The sequence below is a fragment of the Bubalus bubalis genome, chromosome 4 (assembly GCF_019923935.1).
Source record: "Bubalus bubalis isolate 160015118507 breed Murrah chromosome 4, NDDB_SH_1, whole genome shotgun sequence".
In the NCBI taxonomy this organism is placed as follows: Eukaryota; Metazoa; Chordata; class Mammalia; order Artiodactyla; family Bovidae; genus Bubalus; species Bubalus bubalis.
Genome location: NC_059160.1, coordinates 61,258,151 through 61,282,145, shown reverse-complemented (window position 1 = coordinate 61,282,145; position 23,995 = coordinate 61,258,151). Strand labels below are relative to the sequence as shown.

Genomic DNA, 23,995 nt, shown 5'->3' with positions numbered 1-23,995 from the left:
GTGACTAGCACATAATATGGTAAATATTTACCTTGAAAATAGCTACTGAACTTTACAAAATAAAAAGCTCTACATTTAAAGTACATTTTATCTCTTTGGATTTTTATCTCTTTAGTGCCTTATCATTGTTAATATATAAATTCTTAAACCATGGGAAATTGTCAATGTTCAGCCTGAAAATACACCGGAAATTACACACTCATTTTGAAACTCTACATTTGAAGTACGATGCAGCATTATAGGATCCTTTCAGGAACTGATTAACAGAATTAAAACTATTCACATCATGCTATGTCTTAAAGAAATAAGTTTCATTTCCAGAAAATTCTGCGTAAGAAATAACATTTTCTATAATTTTAAATGCCAATAACAATGCACTGGAGAAACTTCGGCATTGAAGTGAAAGAAACCTTGGGAAATTATTATATTAACTATTATGTGGCCTGTTAAGAGACTATAAACAGCAAGCATAGCTATACAGATATTTAGGAATTTCAGGACTTAATCTAATTTCTATTTAAAGTGGCCTTCATTTTTTACCAAAATCTCACTTATTGGCAGGAAACATTGCTTTATAGACAATGTCTTTGAAGGCTTCTTTTACTGGCTGGTCTCTCAAGAGTGTAGATGTAGGAGTTCAACGTGGGGTCACACAGGTACTAAGAATAGCTACTCCATTTATTAATTATACCATTTCTTTGGCCAAGGGATTAGCATACATGAATATACAGCTTCCATAGGAGATGGAAATGACAATCACGTGAGAGGAACAAGTAGAGAAGGCCTTTTTTCTCTGAATAGCAGATGAAATTCTCTAAAGTCCTAATAATGTGTTAACATTTATACTTCTACAAGTATCAGAGCTTCAAATTGCACACAGACTTCAGGAGGATATCTTGTGTCTTTATAGATCTGGCATCTCTTTTTAAAATAGTCCTTTGCCTGGGTGGGCTGTTTATCTGCTTGAGCACCGAAGTTTCTTTTTTCTAGATTTGGTAAAGGAATTATGAACAACAGCATTAATTCTCCTGTAATAAATTGAAAGGAATTGGACCCTAATAGTACTCTTGCCTGGAAAATCCCATGGACGGAGGAGCCTGGTAGGCTGCAATCCATGGGGTCGCTACGAGTCGGACACAACTAAGCAACTTCACTTTTACTTTTCACTTTCATGAATTGGAGAAGGAAATGGCAACCCACTCCAGTGTTCTTGCCTGGAGAATCCCAGGGACGGGGGAGACTGATGGGCTGCCGTCTCTGGGGTCACACAGAGTTGGACACGACTGAAGTGACGCAGCAGCAGCAGCAACAGGACAAAATCCCTAATGCCAAGGTGAATAGCAAACTAACAAAAGCAAAGTAAAAATCCCATTATCTCTAGAAGTCATGTGTCTGAACAAGACAATTGCATATGGGGGAAACAGTCACACACAAAATGATCAATGTGAACAAGACAATTGTAAAAGGGGAAAACAGTCACACAAAAAGTGATCAAAAAGTTATTACTATGCTTCTATTGGAAGTACAGTAATCCAGATGGAGGAAAAGCATAAGGCATTGGAAGATGGTCAGAAACCTGCCCAGCCAAGCACAGAGCACAAGCCCGCTGCAGAATTTCCTGCTCACAATGGTTGTGTAATGCATGGGCTTGCAGATGGCAATGTAGTGGTCATAGGACGTGGAGGTTAGAATGTGAAATTCAGTCACCCCCATGAAAATAGAGAAAAATAGTTAGGCTGCACAACTGTAAGAAATAGTCTTGTCCCTAGTGATGATTGCCCCCATAAATCTAGGGATACACACAGTAGTAAAGGAGATTTCTAAGAAAGAGAAGTTTCAGAGGAAGAAATACACTGGTCTCTGGAGATGGGAGTCCACCCAGGTTAGGGTGATAATAGGTTTCCAGTAACAATACATATGTGATAAATAAAAAGAGGAAAATCACAATCTGAAGGTCAGGATCATCAGAAAGGCCTAGGAGGACAAACTCTGTGATCACTGTGTGGTTCATTTATCTGTCTCTTTTTCTACTTTTTCCTTCTTATAAATATATTTAGATGCAAAGTGTATTAAACGGAAAAGATTAAAGATTTAATTCATTGTGATCAATATCATTAACATGAATACAATTCTAAAACATTCTCTATATTCATGCCAATGTTATTTTCTTTTGATTATTTTCTTTGCATTGTACCTTAAAACGTTTGAGTCCTGCTTTATTTACTAGCACTCATTCTAAATCGAGCAGGAGATATTAGGAAATTTTCACACAATAAGTTGTATTATTCAGTGACTATACATTAAACCAATTCTTTGCTTTGTCCAATTTATTCAAATAATTGCATTTTTAAGAAATAATCATATAAATACATTTTTCTGTGATGTATTAGTTAGAGGATATCATAACTTGAAAGTGTTTCCCAGATGACTCAGTGGTAAAGAATCCACCTGCCAAGCAGAACACATGGGTTCAATTTCTAGGTCGAGAGGATCCTCTGGAAAAAGAAATGGCAAACCACTCCAGTATTTTTGCCTGGAAAATCATGGACAGAGGAACCTGGCGGGCAACAGTCCATGGTTGCAAAGAGTGGACATAACTGAAGTGACTTAGAACACATAGTGCTTTGTCTCATTTTAATTTGCATTTCACTGATGACTTTATAGGGGACTAGAATGCAAAAGTAGGAAGTCAAGAAACACCTGGAGTAACAGGCAAATTTGGCCTTGGAATACGGAATGAGCAGGGCAAAGACTAATAGAGTTTTGCCAAGAAAATGCACTGGTCATAACAAACACCCTCTTCCAACAACACAAGAGAAGATGCTACACATGGACATCACCAGATGGTCAACACCAAAATCAGATTGATTGTATTCTTTGCAGCCAAAGATAGAGAAGCTCTATACAGTCAGCAAAAACAAGACCAGGAGCTGACTGTGGCTCAGACCATGAACTCCTTATTGCCAAATTCAGACTGAAATTGAAGAAAGTAGGGAAAACCACTAGACCATTCAGGTATGACCTAAATGAAATCCCTTATGATTATACAGTGGAAGTGAGAAATAGATTTAAGGGCCTAGATCTGATAGATAGAGTGCCTGATGAACTATGGAATGAGGTTAGTGACATTGTACAGGAGACAGGGATCAAGACCATCCCCATTGAAAAGAAAAGCAAAAAAGCAAAATGGCTGTCTGGGGAGGCCTTACAAATAGCCAGGTTCGATGCACGATACTGGATGCTTGGGGCTGGTGCACTGGGACGACCCAGAGGGATGGAATGGGGAGGGAGGAGGGAGGAGGGTTCAGGATGGGGAACACATGTATACCTGTGGCAGATTCATTTTGATATTTGGCAAAACTAATACAGTTATGTAAAGTTTAAAAATAAAATAAAATTAAAAAAAAAAAAAAAAAAGAAAAGCAAAGGAGAAAAGGAAAGATATAAACATCTGAATGCAGAGTTCCAAAGAAAAGCAAGAAGAGATAAGAAAGCCTTCTTCAGCAATCAGTCCAAAGAGATAGAGGAAAACCACAGAATGGGAAAGACTGGGGATCTCTTCAGGAAAATCAGAGATACCAAAGGAACATTTCATGCAAAAGATGGGCTCGATAAAGGACATAAATGGTATGGACCTAACAGAAGCAGAAGATATTAAGAAGAGATGGCAAGAATACACAGAAGAACTGTACAAAAAAGATCTTCACGACCCAGATAATCACAATAGTGTGATCACTGACCTAGAGCCAGACATCCTGGAATGTGAAGTCAAGTGGGCCTTAGAAAGCATCACTATGAACAAAGCTAGTGGAGGGGATGGAATTCCAGTTGAGCTATTCCAAATCCTGAAAGATGATGCTGTGAAAGTGCTGCATTCAATATGCCAGGAAATTTGGAAAACTCAGCAGTGGCCACAGGACTGGAAAAGGTCAGTTTTCATTCCAATCCCAAAGAAAGGCAATGCCAAAGAATGCTCAAACTACCGCACAATTGCACTCATCTCACACGCTAGTAAAGTAATGCTCAAAATTCTCCAAGCCAGGCTTCAGCAATATGTGAACCGTGAACTTCCTGATGTTCAAGCTGGTTTTAGAAAAGGCAGAGGAACCAGAGATCATATTGCCAACATCCACTGGATCATGGAAAAAGCAAGAGAGTTCCAGAAAAACATATATTTCTGCTTTCTTGACTATGCCAAAGCCTTTGACTGTGTGGATCACAATAAACTGTGGAAAATTCTGAAAGAGATGTGAATACCAGAACACCTGATCTGCCTCTTGAGAAATTTGTATGCAGGTCAGGAAGCAACAGTTAGAACTGGACATGGAACAACAGACTGGTTCCAAATAGGAAAAGGAGTACGTCAAGGCTGTATATTGTCACCCTGTTTATTTAACTTATATGCAGAGTACATCATGAGAAACGCTCGGCTGGAAGAAACACAAGCTGGAATCAAGATTGCTGGTAGAAATATCAATATCCTCAGTTATGCAGAGGACATCACCCTTATAGCAGAAAGTGAAGAAGAGCTAAAGATCCTCTTGATGAAAAGTGAAAGAAGAGAGTGAAAATGTTGGATTACAGCTCAACACTCAGAAAAGTAACATCATGACATCTGGTCCCATCACTTCATGGCAAATAGATGGGGAAACAGTGGAAACACTGGCGGACTTTATTTTTCTTGACTCCAAAATCACTGCAGATGGTGATTGCAGCCATGACTCCGAAATCACTGCAGTTGGTGATTGCAGCCATGATTCCAAAATCACTGCAAATGGTGAGTGCAGCCATGAAATTAAAATCCATCAGTAAGTTTCCTTCCAGAAAGTTACTCCTTGGAAGGAAAGTTATGACCAATCTAGACAGCATATTAAAAAGCAGAGACATTACTTTGCCAACAAAGGACTGCCTAGTCAAGGGTATGGTTTTTCCAATGATCATGTATGGATGTGAGAGTTGGACTATAAAGAAAGCTGAGCTCAGAAGAATTGATGCTTTTCAACTGTGGTGTTGCAGAAGACTCTTAAGAGTCCCTTGGACTGCAAGGAGATTCAACCAGTCCATCCTAAAGGAGATCAGTCCTAGGTATTCATTGAAAGGACTGATGCTGAGGCTGAAACTCCAATACTTTGGCGACCTGATGTGAAGAGCTGACTCATTTGAAAAGACCCTGATGTTGGGAAAGATTGAGGGCAGAAGGAGAAGGGGACAACAGAGGATGAGATGGTTGGATGGCATCACCGACTTGATGGACATGGGTTTGGGTGAACTCCGGGAGTTGGTGATGGACAGGGAGGCCTGGAGTGCAGTGGTTCATGGAGTCACAAAGAGCCAGACACGACTGAGCAACTGAACTGAACTGAACTGATACATATGTCATTAGAACAATTTTCACGATCCCTTCTACCACTCATAGGTCAAAGGCCTCTCCACATGTTCTTCCCACATGATTGCCATCTCCATCTCTTACGCCAGCTGCATTTTCATGTACATGAATCCATCAGCAAAGGACAGAGGTCTTTGAGCATGGGAGTAGCTGTGCAAAATATCTCAATGCCCCCATGCTAAACCCATTCATCTATATCCTAGGAATCAGCAAGTCAAGAGAGCCTTCATGGACATGGCAAGGAAGAATGTACTTTTCTCAAAGAAATGAAAAAATAAAAGTTATATTTCATAAATTAGAGGCATAATGAAATGCAATTAAATTAAACTCAGAACTTTTCAAAATCTATAATTTTAATATTGTCTCCAGAGTTATTTTTCATTACTCATAATTTCATTGACAGCAGCTTTGCAAGCATATTGTATACATTTTTTTTTCTATTCAAATTCTCATCCTTCTCTCATTCACTTACCTTCCTTTGGACTCAGCTTTTCATTCTGTGCTTCCTGGGTGGTGCCAGGGGTAAAGAGTCCACCTGCCAATGCAGGAGACCCAAGAGAAACAGGTTTGATCCCTGGGTGGGGAAGACACTTTGGAGTAGGAAATGGAAGCACACTCCAGTATTCTTACCTGGAAAATTCTATGAACAGAGGATCCTATGGGCTACAGCCCACGCTGTCACAAAGACCTGGCATGACCGTGCAGCTGCACACATGTGTTCCACTCTGTAACTATGAAACTGCCATTTCCTTCTTTGAAACTTTTATTTTTATTTTTTTAATTTTATTTTATTTTTAAACTTTACATAATTGTATTAGTTTTGCCAAATATCAAAATGAATCCGCCACAGGTATACATGTGTTCCCCATCCTGAACCCTCCTCCCTCCTCCCTCTCAAAAAAATATTGTGGAAGAAATTCCATTTCTTCCACAATATTTTTTTGGGAAATTGAATTCAGACAGAAAGAGGCAGAGCAAGAATGCACAAGAGATATTTCTTTCTAGAAATTCAGGAAACAGTAAATCATGCTAAACACTTTTTAATTTACTATACAAGACCATGAGCATAATCTGACCATCTTATTAGAGTATTACATATATTATTCTCTCCATACAATGGCCTACTTTGGAATTATGTGAAAAACAGCAAGATTAATGGAATTATAGTTTCTCGAGAAATCAAAAATCTTTTATTACCCAACTTAAAATCTTCTCTGCCATATAATTTACCAATCTGAGAACAATTATGAATATATACTTTCAAGAAAACTGTGAAATTTTCCCTCTTTTGGGGAACACTTTAAGTAACACATAACAATTTCTAATAAAAACCTGAAGAATTAAACATTGTTGGAAACCATATATGACTACATTTGCTATAATCAGTTTTATATTTAATTTAATGCTTGAAATTAAGCTGTTTTTTTAATTATTCAATAGTTGACAGTTTTTACAACTTTCTTATATTAGTGGTTATTTTGAGTTAATATCATACAAATATAAAGCATTCAATTACCTAATTAAATGACAATCTTAATTAATAGGGATAAAGATGCTGACATTAGCAAAATTTTACTGTATATAAATTTGAAATTTTCTTTTGTTAAAAATTTGTATGTTCACTCTGCTTGAAGCATTATAAGGATTAGAATTTAGAAGATGATTATCCAAGATTATGCAACTCTGGCACTGTTTTTTTTTTTTTTTTTTTGCTTTTCCATGAAGACAAAATTTTAAATAATACTGAGTGTTACCCAAACTCATCTTACATTTTCTAACCTTTTTTCTAGAAAGACTGTAATTGTAATTCATTGAGCCAAATTATTTGTGATATGCATACGCTGTACTCAGTTGAAAGTTTAGATCCATAATTGCTGAAAAACAAAGAAAACAACATTAAACATTACTAAAGAGTTTTCCAGTTTGGAAAGAGTCATGGAGCTACTATCTCCTACCTTCTTGTTGAATTAATAATTTCTATAGTTAATTGGAAATATTTGAAAATATTGAAGTTTAGAATTGGTTGATGATGTGGGTTTTTGATACCTGAATAAAAATATACCATAAACTGGCAAGTTATAGTTCCAGGAATTAAAAGAACTGTAAATTTTATTACAAAAGATATGAAGGAGTTTATGCTGATATCAAATAATGTGGCTCTCTAACTCTACACAAACTCTTTAGTGGTTATTATAAAGTTTTCAATCAGTGAAAACACTTTAATTATCAGTATCAGAAGTCAACACAATTTGTGCCTAAATGGCACTATATTAATAATTTAGAATTTGCAGACCATAGCATCCCTGATGAAATTACTCAGTTCTTCCCCTCTGTCATACAAATACAACTATAAACCATATGTGAATGAAAGGGCTCAGGTGTGCCCAATTAAACTTTTAGCACAAATAGGTGGTGGGCCAACTGTGACCCATGAACAACAGTTTTTCCATAAACATTGGCTAGTATTTCTTATTTAATATAAGTTAATTTGACTAAAATTTAAAAATTCAATAAAAGATGTAAGATTTTCAAATTTATCAGCAAATGTCATTTATTTATTTATTTATTGTTAAGGTGAATGAGGATATCTTATAAAATATTTATAGAAGAAAAGATGAGACAAACATTTCTAACTCATTTTTGGACATTTATATTGTTTTTGATATCAAAAGATTAAGTGAGAAAGTCACCAGCATTTGACTCATAAATAAGGAGATAATGTACTAAAAGAAAGGATCAAAACTAGTATTTCATGTTACATGTGGCCTTATCCCAAAGATAATTTATCTCTAGAGAATCTACTTGTGGAATTTGCCTCATCAAAAGACTAAAAATGATAAACAAAAGTTAAAATGAAAATCATATATGCGATGATAAAATGAAGTGAGCATTCATGATTTTTTAAAGTCTCTTAGTAAAATAGAATAGAACATTATTTCAGTAGCATAAGTAACCTGACTAGATCATCACAACTACATATGCTACATGCTCCTTGTCTGGCTCCAATTTGAACAAGTCAATGAAAAATGATGTTTTGAGACAATTGGGTATCTAGGAGTATGTTCCCAGTGGCTCAGTGGCAAAGAATCCTCCTGCCAAGGCAGAAGACTCAGGAGATATGGGTTCAGTCCCTGGGTCAAGAAGATCTCCTAGAGGAGGAAATAGCAACCTTCTCCTGTGTTTTTGCCTGGGACATCCCATAAACAGAGGAGCCTGGTGGGCTAGAGTCCGTGGGGTCACAAAGAATCAGACACAACTGAGCAAGTGAACATGAACATGTGCAAGGTGATAAATGATACCAAAGACATTTTGCTAATTTAGCTAGCTTGGAAACTGCATCAGGATTAAGATACACATATTAGGAATTCATACTGAAAATATACAGGTAAGAAAAGTTTGCTATATAAGTTCTAGTTTAAAATACAACAAACTCTTTCAAAGCTTTTCAAAAAACAAATAAAGCAATATAAAATAGCCTTCATATTTATTGAATCTGCTTGATCTGTACTTGAAACTATTTCTCCAGTTCTCTATCCTAGTGTATACTTGAAAATATTCATAATTTAAAGTTTATAGCAAATATCATTTTTAATGTTTTAAATAGTAGCTGTAGTCTTGGTAAACTAGGTTATAAGATGTGAAGGACCACTATAATTGCTTCATTCAATACTCTGCTCGAGATTCTATCCAGGAAACTAGTTCAACGAAAATTGAAAAATATCAGAAATGAGAAAACAAAATAAACAACCCAAATCATTTTTTGCAATTAACATGATTTTCCTTCTAGGACCTTATAGTATTTACCATAAATGTTTCTTAAACTGGAAAGTCTCACTCTCTCAGATAATCACATAGTTAGCACCCATCCCTCCTTCAGATCTCTGACCAAATATCACCTCAATAAAATCTACCCCACTGACACTATTTAAATTATATTAGCTCCCCACTTTCAAGGCATTTCAGTTTTCTCTTCCTTTTCAAAACACTTACTATTATTACATTCATGCATATTGTCTACATTCTCTCCCATCCCTCACCCCATGAAAGTAGGGATCTTTGTCCACTTTGTAGATGAATTGGTTCACTCCCAGCAGTGGTGTGCTGGAGCCAGTCTGGACCACATCATGGGACCCAATTGTGCACAGGTTCTTGAAATCTGCCCCAGTAAGAGACTTTGCCTTTGTATCTGAAGGGACTGGCAACCCACTCCAGGATTCTTGCTTGGAGAATTCCATGGACAGAGGAGCCTGGTGGGTTAGAGTCCATGGGGTTTCAAAGAGTCAGACATGACTGAGCAACTAACATTTTTTTATCGAATAGTGATTCTTTTCATATTTTGTTTCTTAAATTATTTAACAGTTTTTAAGATTTTATTGAGTACTGGAGATTGATTATACACCAAAATTATTTCAAATATTTATTCATTCATAAATATTTATTGAGTATCCACCACATGACAGACAGATGTTCTGAATCAGAGAATAGTAAATGTTTAACAACTGCCTCTCAGAGGTGAAGTTGAGGGGCTGATTTGTTGAGTTTGTCAGTTTCTAAATCTAAATCAAATTTTTGCACACTCAATATGATATGTTGTTTATGAAGTTACCTCATTTAGCTCAGTCATTTTGGGTTTTGACACTTTCTTTTTTAAAATAATTTTACTTATTTATTTTTGGCTGCACTGGCTTTCTCTAGTTGAGACAGTTGGGGGCTACTCTCTACTTATGGTGTATGAGCTTCTCATTGCGGTGGCTTCTCTTCATGTGGAGCATGGGCTGTAGGTGGTAAGGGCTTCAATAGTTGCAGCATGTTGACTCGGTAATTGCGGTTCCTGAGCTCTAGAGCATAGGCTCAGATTTTGTGACAAACTGTCTTAGTTGCTCCATGGCTTGCGGAATCTTCCCACTTCAGGGATCACAGCCGCATCTCTAGCATTGGCAAGTGGATGCTTTACCACTGAGCTACTAGGGAAAGGTAAGCACTTTCTTATTAATCCTCACAAAACTGATTCACCTGTGTCTTTTAATAATGCCTCATCAGCCCTCTGTTTACTTAACAAATTACCCTGAGAAAACAGGAAAGACAAGGTAAATCCAATTCCCTGTGTATGACATACATGGAGAAGAAATTTCTAAATCTCTTTTTCTCAAAGCATCATTTATAGGAAAATATAACAGTGTCTGAAGCCTAAGGAAAATATTATTTAAATTGCATGGATAAATAATCAGAGAATTACAAAATAGTCATTTAAAGTCTGTGCATTAATATAAAGAAAATGTTTTAATAAGTAGTGCTTTTATTATGTGAAAAGGTGTAAGAAATATTTAACTAGTCCACCCAAGTGCAACTGAGTTTGTACACAGAGCTTGGATAAGAGACAAGAATCGATTATGAGTCACAGTATAATGAAATGTGCCCCAATTTTGCAATATCAGGAATGAAGGATACTGTGGGTCAAATATTACCAGTCAAACCACCGTGAGAATATAATCCTTGAGAGCAATGACACAGTTAAGTCACCATTTTTGTTTTGAGAGTACAATTGAAACCAAATAAATTGCTAACTTAGCTCACCAACTCTGAAATTATATAATTATTGAAGTGATCAGACCATAAAATTTGAGACTAAATCGTCAAGAAAAACCAGGAAGCAAGTACAATTTGTTATTATTCAGATTAATGCATATTATTACATCTCATTCATGTGTTTTAGAGTAGTATTTGCACATGGGTTTGTGAATTTAGGAAATTTTTTTTATTGAAGAGTAAATGGTGGTTTACTAACAAGAATGCTATTCATGGAGTCCTAAAGAAGCAGCATAGTGAGTTGTTCATTAGTTTATCCTAAGTTAAATGGTTTTCATTTATAGAAATAAAACTATAAAAATGACATTCCTTATTTAAAGGAATATCTGCTTCCCAGTAAAGGTTTTGTCCATCTACTTATTCATTTGCTAATGCAAACTTGTAAAACAAAAGAAAATAAGTGTGCATTGTATGAACTAAACTGAGTATGAGCAATTATTTAATTTGGTAACAGAAGTTACACTTTCTTGTGCTTTGGATTTTTATCAGAGAAGGAAAAAAATAAGGCATTGCATCAACCAAACCTTTATGAAAGTAAATTAGGAGAGAGTGCCACCAAAATACTCCCATGTGTATCTACCTATATTCTAAAGTGAGATATTACTATGCTGTGTTATTGTTGCTCGGTGGTTAGTTGTGTCTGACTCTTTCCAACCCCATGAACTGCAGCATGCCAGTCTTCCCTGTCCCTCACTATTTCCTGGAGTTTGCTCAAGCTCAAGTCCACCAAATCTATGATGCCATGAAGGTGTCTCATCTTCTTTTGTCCCCTTCACCTCAGCCCTCAATCTTTCCCAGCATCAGGGCTTTTTTTTTTTTTCCAGTGAGTCAGCTCTTCCAATGAATATTCAGAACTGATTTCATTTAGGATTGACTGGTTTGATCTTCTTGTAGCCCAAGGGGCTCTCAGGAGTATTCTTCAACACCACAGTTCAAAAGCATTAATTTTTCGGCACTCGGCTTTCTTTATAGTCCAACTCTCACAACCACACATGATTACTAGAAAAACCAAAGCTTTGACTAGATGGACTTTTGTTGGCAAAATAATGTCTCTGCTTTTTAAAATGCTGTCGAGGTTGGTCATAGCTTTTCTTCCAAGAAGCAAGCGTCTTTTAATTTCATGACTACAGTCACCATCTGCAGTGATTTTAGAGCCCCCCCCCACCCCCGCCCAAATAAAGTCTGTCACTGTTTCCCCATCTATTTGCCATGGAGTGAAGGGACTGGTTGCCATGATCTTGGTTTTCTGAATGGTGTGTTTTCAGCCAACTTTTTCACTCTCCTCCTCTTTCACTTTCGTCAAGAAGCTCTTTAGTTCTTCTTCGCTTTCTGCCATAAGGGTGGTGTCATCTGCATATCTGAGGTTATTGGTATTTCTACCCACAATCTTGATTCCAGCTTTTGCTTCATCCAGCTCAGCATTTTGCATGATGTACTCTGCATATAAGTTAAATAAGCAGGGTGACAATAGGCAGCCTTATGCTACTCCTTCCCCGATTTAGAACCATTCTTTTGTTCCATGTACAGTTCTAATTGTTGCTTCTTGAACTGCATACAGATTTCTCAGGAAGCAGGTCAGGTGGTCTGGTATTCCCATATCTTTAAGAATTTTCCACAGTTTGTTGTGATATACATGGACTGTGGGTACAGTCCATGGGGTTGTAAAAAGTCAGACACGACTGAGCAACTAGCACACACACACAAACATGCAAGGTGATAATATACAGCCTTGAAGTACTCCTTTCCCAATTTTGAAACAGTCCATTGTTCTGGGACCGGTCCTAACTGCTGCTTCTTGACCTGCATATAGGTTTCTCAGGAGGCAGGTTAGATTGTCTGGTATTCACATCTCTAATAATAATAAAGAAATGATAAATGGTCAAAAAAAATAAAATGAATTAGAAAAAATAAATAAATGAATAAAAATTTTTTAAAAAAGGAATTTCCTACAGTTTCCTATGTTCACTAGTCATTTAAACTAGTGAAACTCACCTAAACAAAGTGGGCCTCAGTTATACAAAATATAAAATGTGGAAGTAGGCATACATAAAGTCTGTATGCTTTCAAACTCTATTTAGGTTATCTGCAAACTATACTGGTTTATATAATAATGAGGAAAGGAGGGGAATCAATTTAAATATTTTTGTTGTTTTTACAAAGGAAGCTAAATATTTTTAAAATACCTTGAACAAATTAAAAATTATTAGAAAAAATAACCCTATTTGTGTTATCATAAGAGTTTTATTTTATCCATAGTCTATGATAATGTATTTTTGAAGAAGAAATAATGATTTTGAACTTCAGATAATATTCCTCACTAGAATGAAAAGTTGAATAGAAATTGGAGAGAGTTCTGTAGGTGAATTTTAAATTTCATTCATTATCATCATGAAGGATACTTTAAAAGTTTTGTATTCTATCCTCAAATGTATTTGATCTTTTATTTCTTATAGGAAACACATCCATTTTCTGTTTGATGGGGGGAAAGGATCAGCAATGAAAAACCACACAAGACCCACAGAATTCATTCTTCTGGGGCTATCAGATGACCCAGAGCTTCAGATTGTGATTTTTATCTTTTTAATCATCACATATATATTAAGTGTCACTGGAAATTTGACCATCATCATTCTCACCTTGGTGGACTCCCATCTACAGACACCTATGTATTTTTTCCTCAGGAACTTCTCTATATTAGAAATCTCCTTTACAACTGTCTGTATTCCTAGATTTCTGGGCACAATTATCACCAGGAACAAAACGATTTCATACAATGATTGTACAGCTCAGCTGTTTTTCTTCATTTTCTTGGGTATCACTGAATTTTATCTTCTAACTGCCATGTCCTATGATCGCTATGTAGCTATCTGCAAACCCCTGCATTACACAACCATCATGAACAACAGAGTCTGTGTATTGCTTGTCTTTTGTGCTTGGCTGGCAGGGTTCTTAAACATCTTCCCACCTGTTATTCTTTTTCTCCAGTTAGATTACTGTGGTTCTAATATCATTGATCACTTTGCTTGTGACTATTTCCCCCTATTGAAACTATCCTGCTCAGACACATGGCTCCTTGAAGTGATTGGTTTTTACTCTGCAATAGAGATTCTGCTTTTTACTTTGGCATTAATAATTCTATCCTACATGTTCATCATCAAGACAATTCTGAGACTGCCTTCTGCCAGTCAGAGAAAAAAGGCATTTTCTACATGCTCCTCTCACATCATTGTCATTTCCATCTCTTATGGAAGCTGTATATTCATGTATACCAACCCATCAGCAAAGGAAAAGGCATCCTTGAACAAAGGAGCATCTATTCTGAATGCTTCTGTTCCTCCTATGATGAATCCATTTATATATTCACTGAGGAATCAGCAAGTGAAACAAGCCTTCAAGGAGACCATCCAAAAGGTTATCTTTTACTCCAGTAAATGCAAGTGATTACATCATTAAAAGAGTAAAGTTCTTGTCAATGCTTTCTATTACTCATAATCTGCCAAGACTCTTTCGGTACAGTTGTATGAGTCCTTTTCATCTGTTCCAATGTTAAAAAATTCCCCACACTGAGCCTAATTAACAGATAAAGTTGAATATTGCTTCAGAATTTTCTATAAATTTTCTATTCAAATATATTTGGATGAAGTAAAGAACACAGGTTGTTGTTACAATTTTATAGGCCATTTACTTTGATGAAAAGAATGTCAGAATTGATGTGGATTTCTTAAATTTTCATTTTACCACATAATAGAAATGATGTCATTCAGTTCAGTTCAGTTCAGTTGCTCAGTCGTTACTGACTCTTTGCGACCCCATGAATCGCAGCACGCCAGGCCTCCCTGTCCATCACCAACTCCCAGAGTTCACTCAGACTGACGTCCATCCAGTCAGTGATGCCACCCAGCTATCTCATCCTCTGTCATCCCCTTCTCCTGCCCCAAATCCCTCCCAGATCAGAGTCTTTTCCAATGAGTCAACTCTTCACATGAGGTGGCCAAAGTACTGGAGTTTCAGTTTAACATCATTCCTTCCAAAGAAATCCCAGGGCTGATCTTCAGAATGGACTGTTTGGATCTCCTTGCAGTTCAAGGGACTCTCAAGAGTCTTCTCCAACACCACAGTTCAAAAGCATCAATTCTTTGGTGCTCAGCCTTCTTCACAGTCCAACTCTCACATCCATACATGACCAGAGGAAAAACCATAGCCTTGACTAGACAGACCTTTTTTGGCAAAGTAATGTCTCTGCTTTTGAATATGCTATCTAGGTTGGTCATAACTTTCCTTCCAAGGAGTAATTGTCTTTTAATTTCATGGCTGCAGTCACCATCTGTAGTGATTTTGGAGCCCAGAAAAATATAGTCTGACACTGTTTCCACTGTTTCCCCATCTATTTCCCATGAAGTGATGGGACCGGATGCCATGATCTTCGTTTTCTGAATGTTGAGCTTTAAGCCAACTTTTTCACTCTCCACTTTCACTGTCATCAAGAGGCTTTTTAGCTCCTCTTTACTTTCTGCCATAAGGGTGGTGTCATCTGCATATCTGAGGTTTTTTATATTTCTCCCGGCAATCTTGATTCCAGCTTGTGTTTCCTCCAGTCCGACGTTTCTCATGATGTAGTCTGCATGTAAGTTAAATAAGCAGGGTGGCAATATACAACCTTGACTTACTCCTTTAATGATATCATTAGGAAATTGTTATTCTATTTGGAAATTTTCATGAAATCAAAACCTTGACATACTCCTTTAATGATATCATTAGGAAATTGTTATTCTATTTGGAAATTTTCATGAAATCAAACAATGGCACTCACTAGAGGGTTGGAATAGAGTATAAATATCTACTTAAATATTTTTAAAGTTTAGAAACTGAAGTATATTTGAACTCTTTATACTATTATAATACTTTTATAATAATGAGGAGAAAGAAGAAAGAGAAGGGTAGAGTTAATATTTTTTCAACAATTACTATATTCCAGGCCTATTCTAATTATTTTCTTTATATTGGCTCATTGAATCTTGTGAACAACTGTATTTCATTTTCAGCCACTCATTCGTATCCAACTCTTTGTTCTCTCATGGACTGCAGTACACGAGGCTCCCCTATCCTTCACTAGCTCCCTGAGTTTGCTCAAACTCATGTTCATGATCTAGTAATGCCATCCAACCATCTCATCCTCTGTTGCGCCCTTCCCATCCTGGCCTCAATTTTTCCCAGCATTAGGGTCTTTTCCAGTGAATGTGCTCTTCACATAAGCTGGCCAAAATATTGGCTCTTCAGCTTCAGCATCAGTCCTTCCAATGAATATTCAGAGTTGATTTCCTGTAGCACAGAAATTCATTGAATTCCAATACACTAGCAGCAAAAATCTGAAAGAGAAAATAATCAACTCCATTCACCAAGGCAACATTAACAATAAAATATCTAGGAATAAATGCACAAAAAGCTGTATAAAGAAAACTATAAGACATTGATGAAAGAAGTCAAAGATGACATAAACAGATGGAGAGACATACCAATTCTTGAATTGCAAGAATCCGTGGCAGATTCATGTTGATGTATGGCAAAGCCAATACAATATTGTAAAGTTAAAAAAATATATTTTTAATTTAATTTTATTTTTTTACTTTACAATATTGTATTGGTTTTGCCATATATCAACATGAATCTGCCACAGGCATACATGTGTTCCCCATCCTGAACCCTCCTCCCTCCCCATATAAATATTTTGCTTGAAAAAAAAAATTAAATAAATAAAATAAAAAAAAAAGAATCAATGTAAAAAAATAGAAAGCCCAGAGATAAACCCAAGCACTTTTGAGCACCTTATCTTCGACAAAGGAGGCAAGAATATGCAACAGAGGAAAGACAGCCTCTTCAATAAGTGGTGCAGGGAAAACTGGACAGCTATGTGTAAAAGAATAAAATTAGAACACTTCCTAACACCATTCACAAAGATAAACTCAAAACTGATTAAAGACCTCCACCTCCTTATGTTGGAAATAAAAACAAGTAGGACCTAATTAAACTTAAAAGCCTTTGTGCAGCAAGGAAATCATAAACAAGATGACAAGACAACCTTCAGAATGGGAGAAAATATTTGCAAATGAAGCAACTGACAAAGGATTTATCTCTAAAATATACAAGCAACTCAAGTTGTTCAATAACAAAAGAACAAGTCATTAATACAATAGGCAGAAGACCTAAATAGATGGCTATTTTTCCAAAGAGATAAAGATGGCTAATAAACACATGAAAAAATACTCAACTTCACTTGTCAAAATTACAATGAGGTAAAACCTCACATCGGTCAAGATGGCCATCATCAAACAAATGCTGGAGAAGATGTGAAGAAATGGGAATCCTCTTGCACAGTTGGTGGGAATGTGAATTTATAGGGCTACTATGAAGAATAATATGGTGATTTCTTTAAAAAATAGGAATAAAACTTCCATATGGCCCAGCAATCTCACTACTGGGCATATATTCAGAAAATCAGAATTCTAAGACACAGGTACCCCAGTGTTCACTGCAGCACTATTCACAATAGCCAGGACATGGGAACAACCTTGATGTCCATTGACAGGTGAATGGATAAAGAAGTTGTGGTAAGCACATGGACAGAGGAGGCTGTCAGGCTATAGTCCATAGTGTCGCAAAGAATTGGCCATAACTGAGCACACATGCACAACCATAAGCTGGGTTATAAACTGGTTCATAACAAGCCAAGCATCCACATAAAAGAACAAACTGGAATCAAATATAATGAGGTAGATAAACCTAGAGCCTGTTATAGAGTGAAGTAAATAAGAAAGAGAAAAACAAATATTGTATATTAACACATATATATGAAATCTAGAAAAATGGTACTGATGAACCTACTTTCAGGGCAACAGTTAGAGACACAGATGTAGAGAACAGACCTGTGTACATAGCGGGGTGGGGGTTGGGAGAGGGTGGGGCAAATTGAGAGACTAGCATTGAAACTCATTAAAATATGTAAAACAGATAGCCAATGAGAAGTTGTGGTACAGCACGGTGAGCTTAATCCCAGCCTCTATGACAACCTAGAGATGTGGGCTGGGATAGGAGGTGGGAGTGAAGTCAAAAAGGAGGGGACATATGTATGCTTATAACAGACTCATGTTAACTTATGTTAACTTATGGCAGAAACCAACACAACATTGCAAAGCAATTTCCAACAATTAAAAAAATTGAAAAATATTATTCAGCATGATCTAATATTTCCTGAATTTCTAGAAAGAGTGTTTCCTCTTTAAATCAAAACACAGGTCTCTCTTAGGTGCTGCTGCTCTGCATTTTACTGTCTGTCCTTAATTTTCTAAGAAATATCATGAAAACATGGAATTAAAAAACATTTCAAAGAGGGAAATGAGGTTAGTTCCAAGGTTGAGTGGAATGATGAGCCTGAAGGAAAGGCAGTGCATGAGAGAATGATGAGAATTTTAATGGCAAAAAATGTATATACTATGTTTGGTAGTTCAGTTCAGTCATTCACTCAAGTTCAACTCTGCGACCCCATGAACTGCAACATGCCAGGCTTCCCGATCTATCAGCAACCCCTGGAGCTTGCTAAAACTCATGTGCATTGAGTCAGTGATGCCATCCAACCATCTCATCCTCTGTCGTTACCTTCTCCTCCTGCCTTCACTCTTTCCCAGCATCAGAGTCTTTTCCAGTTAGTCAGTTCTTTGCATCAGGTGGCCAAAGTATTGGAGCTTCAGCGTCAGAATTAGCCCTTCCAATGAATATTCAGGATTGATTTTCTTTGGGATTGACTGGTTTGATCTCATTGCAGCCCAGGAGACTCTCAAGAGTCTTCTCCAACACCACAGTTCAAGAGTATCAATTCTTTGGTGCTCAGTATTCTTTATGGACCAACTCTCACATCCATACATGACTACTGAACAAAACTGTAGCTTTAATTAGATGCATCTGTGTTGACAAAGTAATGTCTTTTTAATATACTGTCTAGTTTGGTCATAGCTTTTCTTCCACGTTGCAAGTGTCTTTTAGTTTCATGCCTGCAGTCACCATCTGCAATGATTTTGGAGCCCAAGAATTTAAAGTTTGTCACTCTATCCATTGTTTCCCCATGTATTTGCCATGAAGTGATGGAACCGGATGCCATGATTTTTGTTTTTTAAATGCTGAGTTTCAAGCCAGCTTTTTCACTCTCTTCTTTCACTTTCAACAGGAGGCTCTTTAGTTCCTCTTCACTTTCTGCCCAAAGGATTGTGTCATCTGCTTATCTAAGTTATTGATATTTCTCTCAGCAATCTTGATTCCAGCTTGTCCTTCATCCAGCCTGGAATTTCGAATGATATATGCTACATAGAAGTTAAATGAGCAGGGTGACAATATACAGCCTTAATGTACTCCTTTCCCAATTTGGTACCAGTCCATTGTTCCATGTCCAGTTCTAACTGCTGCTTCTGGAACTGCATACAGATTTCTCAGGATGTAGGTAAGGTGATCTGGTATTTCCTTCTCTTTAAGAATTTTCAACAGTTTGTTGTGATCTACACAGTCAAAGACTTTGACATAGTCAATAAAGCAGAAGTAGATGTTTTTCTGGAACTTTCTTAAATTTTCCATGGTCCAATGGATGTTGGCAATTTGATCTCTTGTTCCTCGACTTTTTCTAAATCCAGTTCTAACATCTGGAAATTATCGGTTAACGTACTGTTGAAGCCTCACTCGGAGAATTTTTTTTTTTAATTTTATTATTATTATTATTTTTACTTTACAATATTGTATTGGTTTTGCCATACATGAACATGCATCCACCAAAGGTGTACACGTGTTCCCCATCCTGAACCCCCCTCCCACTACCCTTCCCATACCATCCCTCTGGGTCATCCCTGTGCACCAGCCCCAAGCTTCCTATATCCTGCATCGAACCTGAACTGGTGATTCATTTCTTATATGATATTATACATGTTTTAATGCCATTCTGCCAAATCACCCCCTCTTCCTCTCCCACAGAGCCCAAAGGACTGTTCTATACACCTGTGTCTCTTTTGCTGTCTCGCATACAGGGTTGTTGTTAATTTGACCATTACTTTGCTAGAGTGTGAGATAAGTGCAATTGTGCGGTAGTTTGAACATTCTTCATGGTGGAGGGTTCTGACAAAGCATGGTCCACTGGAGAAGGGAATGGAAACCACCTCAGTACTCTTGTCTTGAGAATCGCAGGAACACTATGAAAATGCAAAAAGATATGACACTGAAAGATGAACTGCCCTGGTTGGTAGGTGCCCAATATGCTACTGGACAAGACTGGAGAAATAACTACAGAAAGAATGAGGAAATGGAGCCAAAGTGAAAACAATGCCCGGTTTGGATGCGACTCGTGATGTAACTAAAGTCTGATGCTGTAAAGAACAATATTGCAAAGGAACCTGGAATGTTAGGTCCATGAATTAAGGTAAATCAGTTCAGTTCAGTTCAGTTCAGTTGCTCAGTCATGTCCGACTCTTTGCGACCCTATGAAAGCATAAATCAAAAGTGGTCAAATAGAAGATGGCAAGAGTGAACATCAACATTTTAGAATCAGGGGACTAAAATGGACTGGAATGGGTAAATTTAACTCAGAGGACTTTTATATCTACTACTGTGGGTAAGAAGTAGAAGAAATGGAGTAGCCCTCATAGTCAACAAAAGAGTCTGAAATGCAGTACTTGGGTGCAATCTCAAAAGCGACAGAATGAACTCTGTTTCCAAGGCAAACCATTCAATATCACAGTAATCCAAGTCTATGCCCCGACCAGTAATGCTGAAGAAGCTGAAGTTGAACGGCTCTATAAAGCCTACAAGACCTTCTAGAATTAACACCCAAAAAAGATGCCATTTTCATCATTGGGGACTGGAACACAAAAGTAGGAAGTCAAGAAATACCTGGAATAATAGGCAAATTTGGAATACAGAATGACGTAGGGTAAAGACTAATATAGTTTTGCCAAGAGAACACACTGGTCATAGCAAACAGCCTCTTCCAACAACACAAGAGAAGACTCTACACATGGACATCTCCAGATGGCCAATACTGAAATCAGGTTGATTATATTCTTTGCAGCTGAAGATGGGGAAGGGTTATGGAGTCAGCAAAAACAAGACTGGGAGCTGACTATGGCTCAAATCATGAGCTCCTTACTGCCAAATTCAGATTTAAATGAAGAAAGTAAGGGAAATCACTAGACCATTCAGGTAGGACCTAAATCAAATCCTTTATGATTAGGCAGTGGGAGTGACAAATAGATTTAAGGGAATAGATCTGATAGAGTGCCTGAAGAACTATGGATGGAGGTTTGTGACATTCTACAGGAGGCAGTGACCAAGACCATCCTCAAGGAAAAGAAACGCAAAAAGGCAAAATGGCTGTCTGAAGAGGTCTTAAAAATAGCTGAGAAAAGTAGAGAAGTGAAAGGCAAAGGAGAAAAGGAAAGATACATCCATTTGAATGTAGAGTTCCCAAGAATAGCAAGCAGAGGTAAGAAAGACTTCCTCAGTGAACAATGCTAGGAAATTGAGCAAAACAATAGAATGGGAAAGACTAGATATCTCTTCAAGAAAGTTAGAGATGCCAAGGGAACATTTCATGCAAAGATGGGAACAATAAAGTGCAGAAATGGTATGGACCTAATAGAAGCAGAAGATATTAAGAAGAGCTGTCAAGAATACACAAAAGAACTATATTAAAAAGATCTTAATGACCTAGATAACCCTGACGGTGTGATCATTCACCTAGAGCCAGACATCTTGAGTCTGAAGTCAGGTTAGCCTTAGGAAGAATCACTATGAACAAAACTAGTGGTGGTGATGGAAATCCAGTTGAATTCTTTCAATTCCAAAAAGATGGTGCTGTTAAAATGCTGCACTCAATATGTCAGTTTTCATTCCCATCCCAAAGAAAGGCAATGCCAAAGAATGTTCAAACTATTGCAAAACTGTACTCATATTTGGTAAGATGCAGGAAATAAAAGTATGAGCACTGAAAAATACTTGCAGGGAGACTATGTGAAAATTAATAGACTTTGAAACCCTGGTTTTTATTTGATTGCTCATTGTTACACCTCTAATTTATAAAACAAGATGTTTATTTTTTCATTTCCTTGAGAAGAGAATAGTCTTCCTGGCCATGTCCATGAAGGCTCACTTGACTTTCAAATTCCTTAGGGTATATATAAAGGGGCTGAGCATGGGGATTACTGAGGTGTTTAGCACAGCCACTCCCTTGCCAAAGACTCCCTGTCCTTTGCTGATGGATTCATGTACATGAAAATGTAGCTGCCATAAGAGATGGAGATGACAATTTGTGGGAATAACACGTGGAAAAGGCCCTTGTCCTCTGAGTAGTGGAAGAGATCCTCAAAGTTGTTCTGATGATATATGGATAGGACAGAATTATTAATACCAAAGTGAACATTAGGTTAAACACAGCAGTGGGAAAGCCCATCATCTCTAGCAATTTGGTGTCTGAACAAGAAATGTGTGAAAGGGGAAATAATCACAAGTAAAATGATCAATAGCATAATCAAGTTGTCTGAACAGCATGAGTGATGAGAAAATGATTAAGGATGAAGTCAACCAAGAAGCCAAGACAAGTAGTGTGTAGAGTCTACTATTCATGATGCTCATGTAATGCAGCTATTTGCAGATGGCAATGTAATGGTCAGAAGACTTGGCAGCCAGTAGGCAAAACTCAATGACTCGTAAGAGAATGGAAAAACAAAACAAAACAAAACAAAACAAAAAAAAAAAAAAAAAAAACGAGTCATACAATCAGTAAAATAAAAGGTTTTCTCTCCTGTAGTAATGGTGATAAGGGATTTGTGTACAGTGACAGTTGTGGATGACACCTCTAATAAGGAGAAATTTCTGAGGAAGAAATACATGAGGGTCTGTAGGTGAGCATCCATCAGGGTTAGGGTGATTAATGGTCAGGTTTCCAGTGATACTGAGCATGTAGGTGGTGAGTAGAAAGACACAGCTCACAACGTGAAGTTGTGGGTCATCTGACAGTCCCAGAAGGATAAACTCTCTTATTTCTATGTAGTTTCTTCTTTTCATCTTCTTTTGAGTATCCTTCAGGGTAAAACGCAAAGAGACTAAAAGAAAAGCAAACTATTCACACATAGCACTGGAATTTATTTCTGGAAGGGCTATGCCATACTAATTTAACTTTGGAGATCTTTGAAACAACTTATCTTTAAAGATTTTTTTTTGACATATGCCAGTGTGTGTTTTTCATAGAATATTTCTTTTATTCTTTTTTCATTTTTTTCTTTTATGTTATGTTTATTTTTATTATTATTTTACTCTACAATATTGTATTGGTTTTGCCATACATCAATATGCATCCACCATGGGTGTACACGTATTCCCCATCCTGAACCCCCCTCCCACCTCCCTCCCCATACCATCCCTCTGGGTCATCCCAGTGCACCAGCCCCAGGCTTCCTGTATCCTGCATCGAACCTAGACTGGCCATATGACCCAGCAATCCCACTGCTGGGCATACACACCGATGAAACTAGAATTGAAAGAGACACGTGTACCCCAATATTCATCACAGCACTCTTTATAATATTCAGGACATGGAAGCAACCTAGATGTCCATCAGCAGATGAATGGATAAGAAAGCTGTGGTACATATACACAATGGAGTATTACTCAGCCATTAAAAAGAATATATTTGAATCAGTTCTAATGAGGTGGATGAAACTGGAGCCTATTATACAGAGTGAAGTAAGCCAGAAAGAAAAACACCAATACAGTATACTAACGTATATATATGGTATATAAAAGGTGATAATGACAACCTTGTATGCGAAACAGCAAAAGAGACACAGAATATTTCTTTTAAAATAATTATTTCACTGATTGAAATGAGGTTAAAAATATGCTTAAAAATTTTATTCAAATCACATGCTTTAAATGCAAAGAGCAGGAATTTTAACCTAGGCTTTTCTATGTATATGAAATACTGGAATAGAAAAGCTA

The 23,995-nt window shown here is 37.1% G+C and overlaps 1 protein-coding gene and 1 pseudogene across 1 annotated transcript; one reads left to right on the top strand and one right to left on the bottom strand.

Annotated features, from left to right (window-relative positions):
- The first annotated feature begins 13,468 nt into the window (after positions 1-13,468).
- Positions 13,469-14,413, top strand: LOC102409229 (olfactory receptor 6C3-like). Its single transcript, XM_006069437.4, has one exon. The coding sequence runs from the start codon at positions 13,469-13,471 to the stop codon at positions 14,411-14,413; it is 945 nt and encodes a 314-aa protein (XP_006069499.3).
- Positions 14,414-22,144: 7,731 nt separating this feature from the next.
- LOC123465713 lies at positions 22,145-22,911 on the bottom strand (annotated as a pseudogene).
- Positions 22,912-23,995: the final 1,084 nt, after the last annotated feature.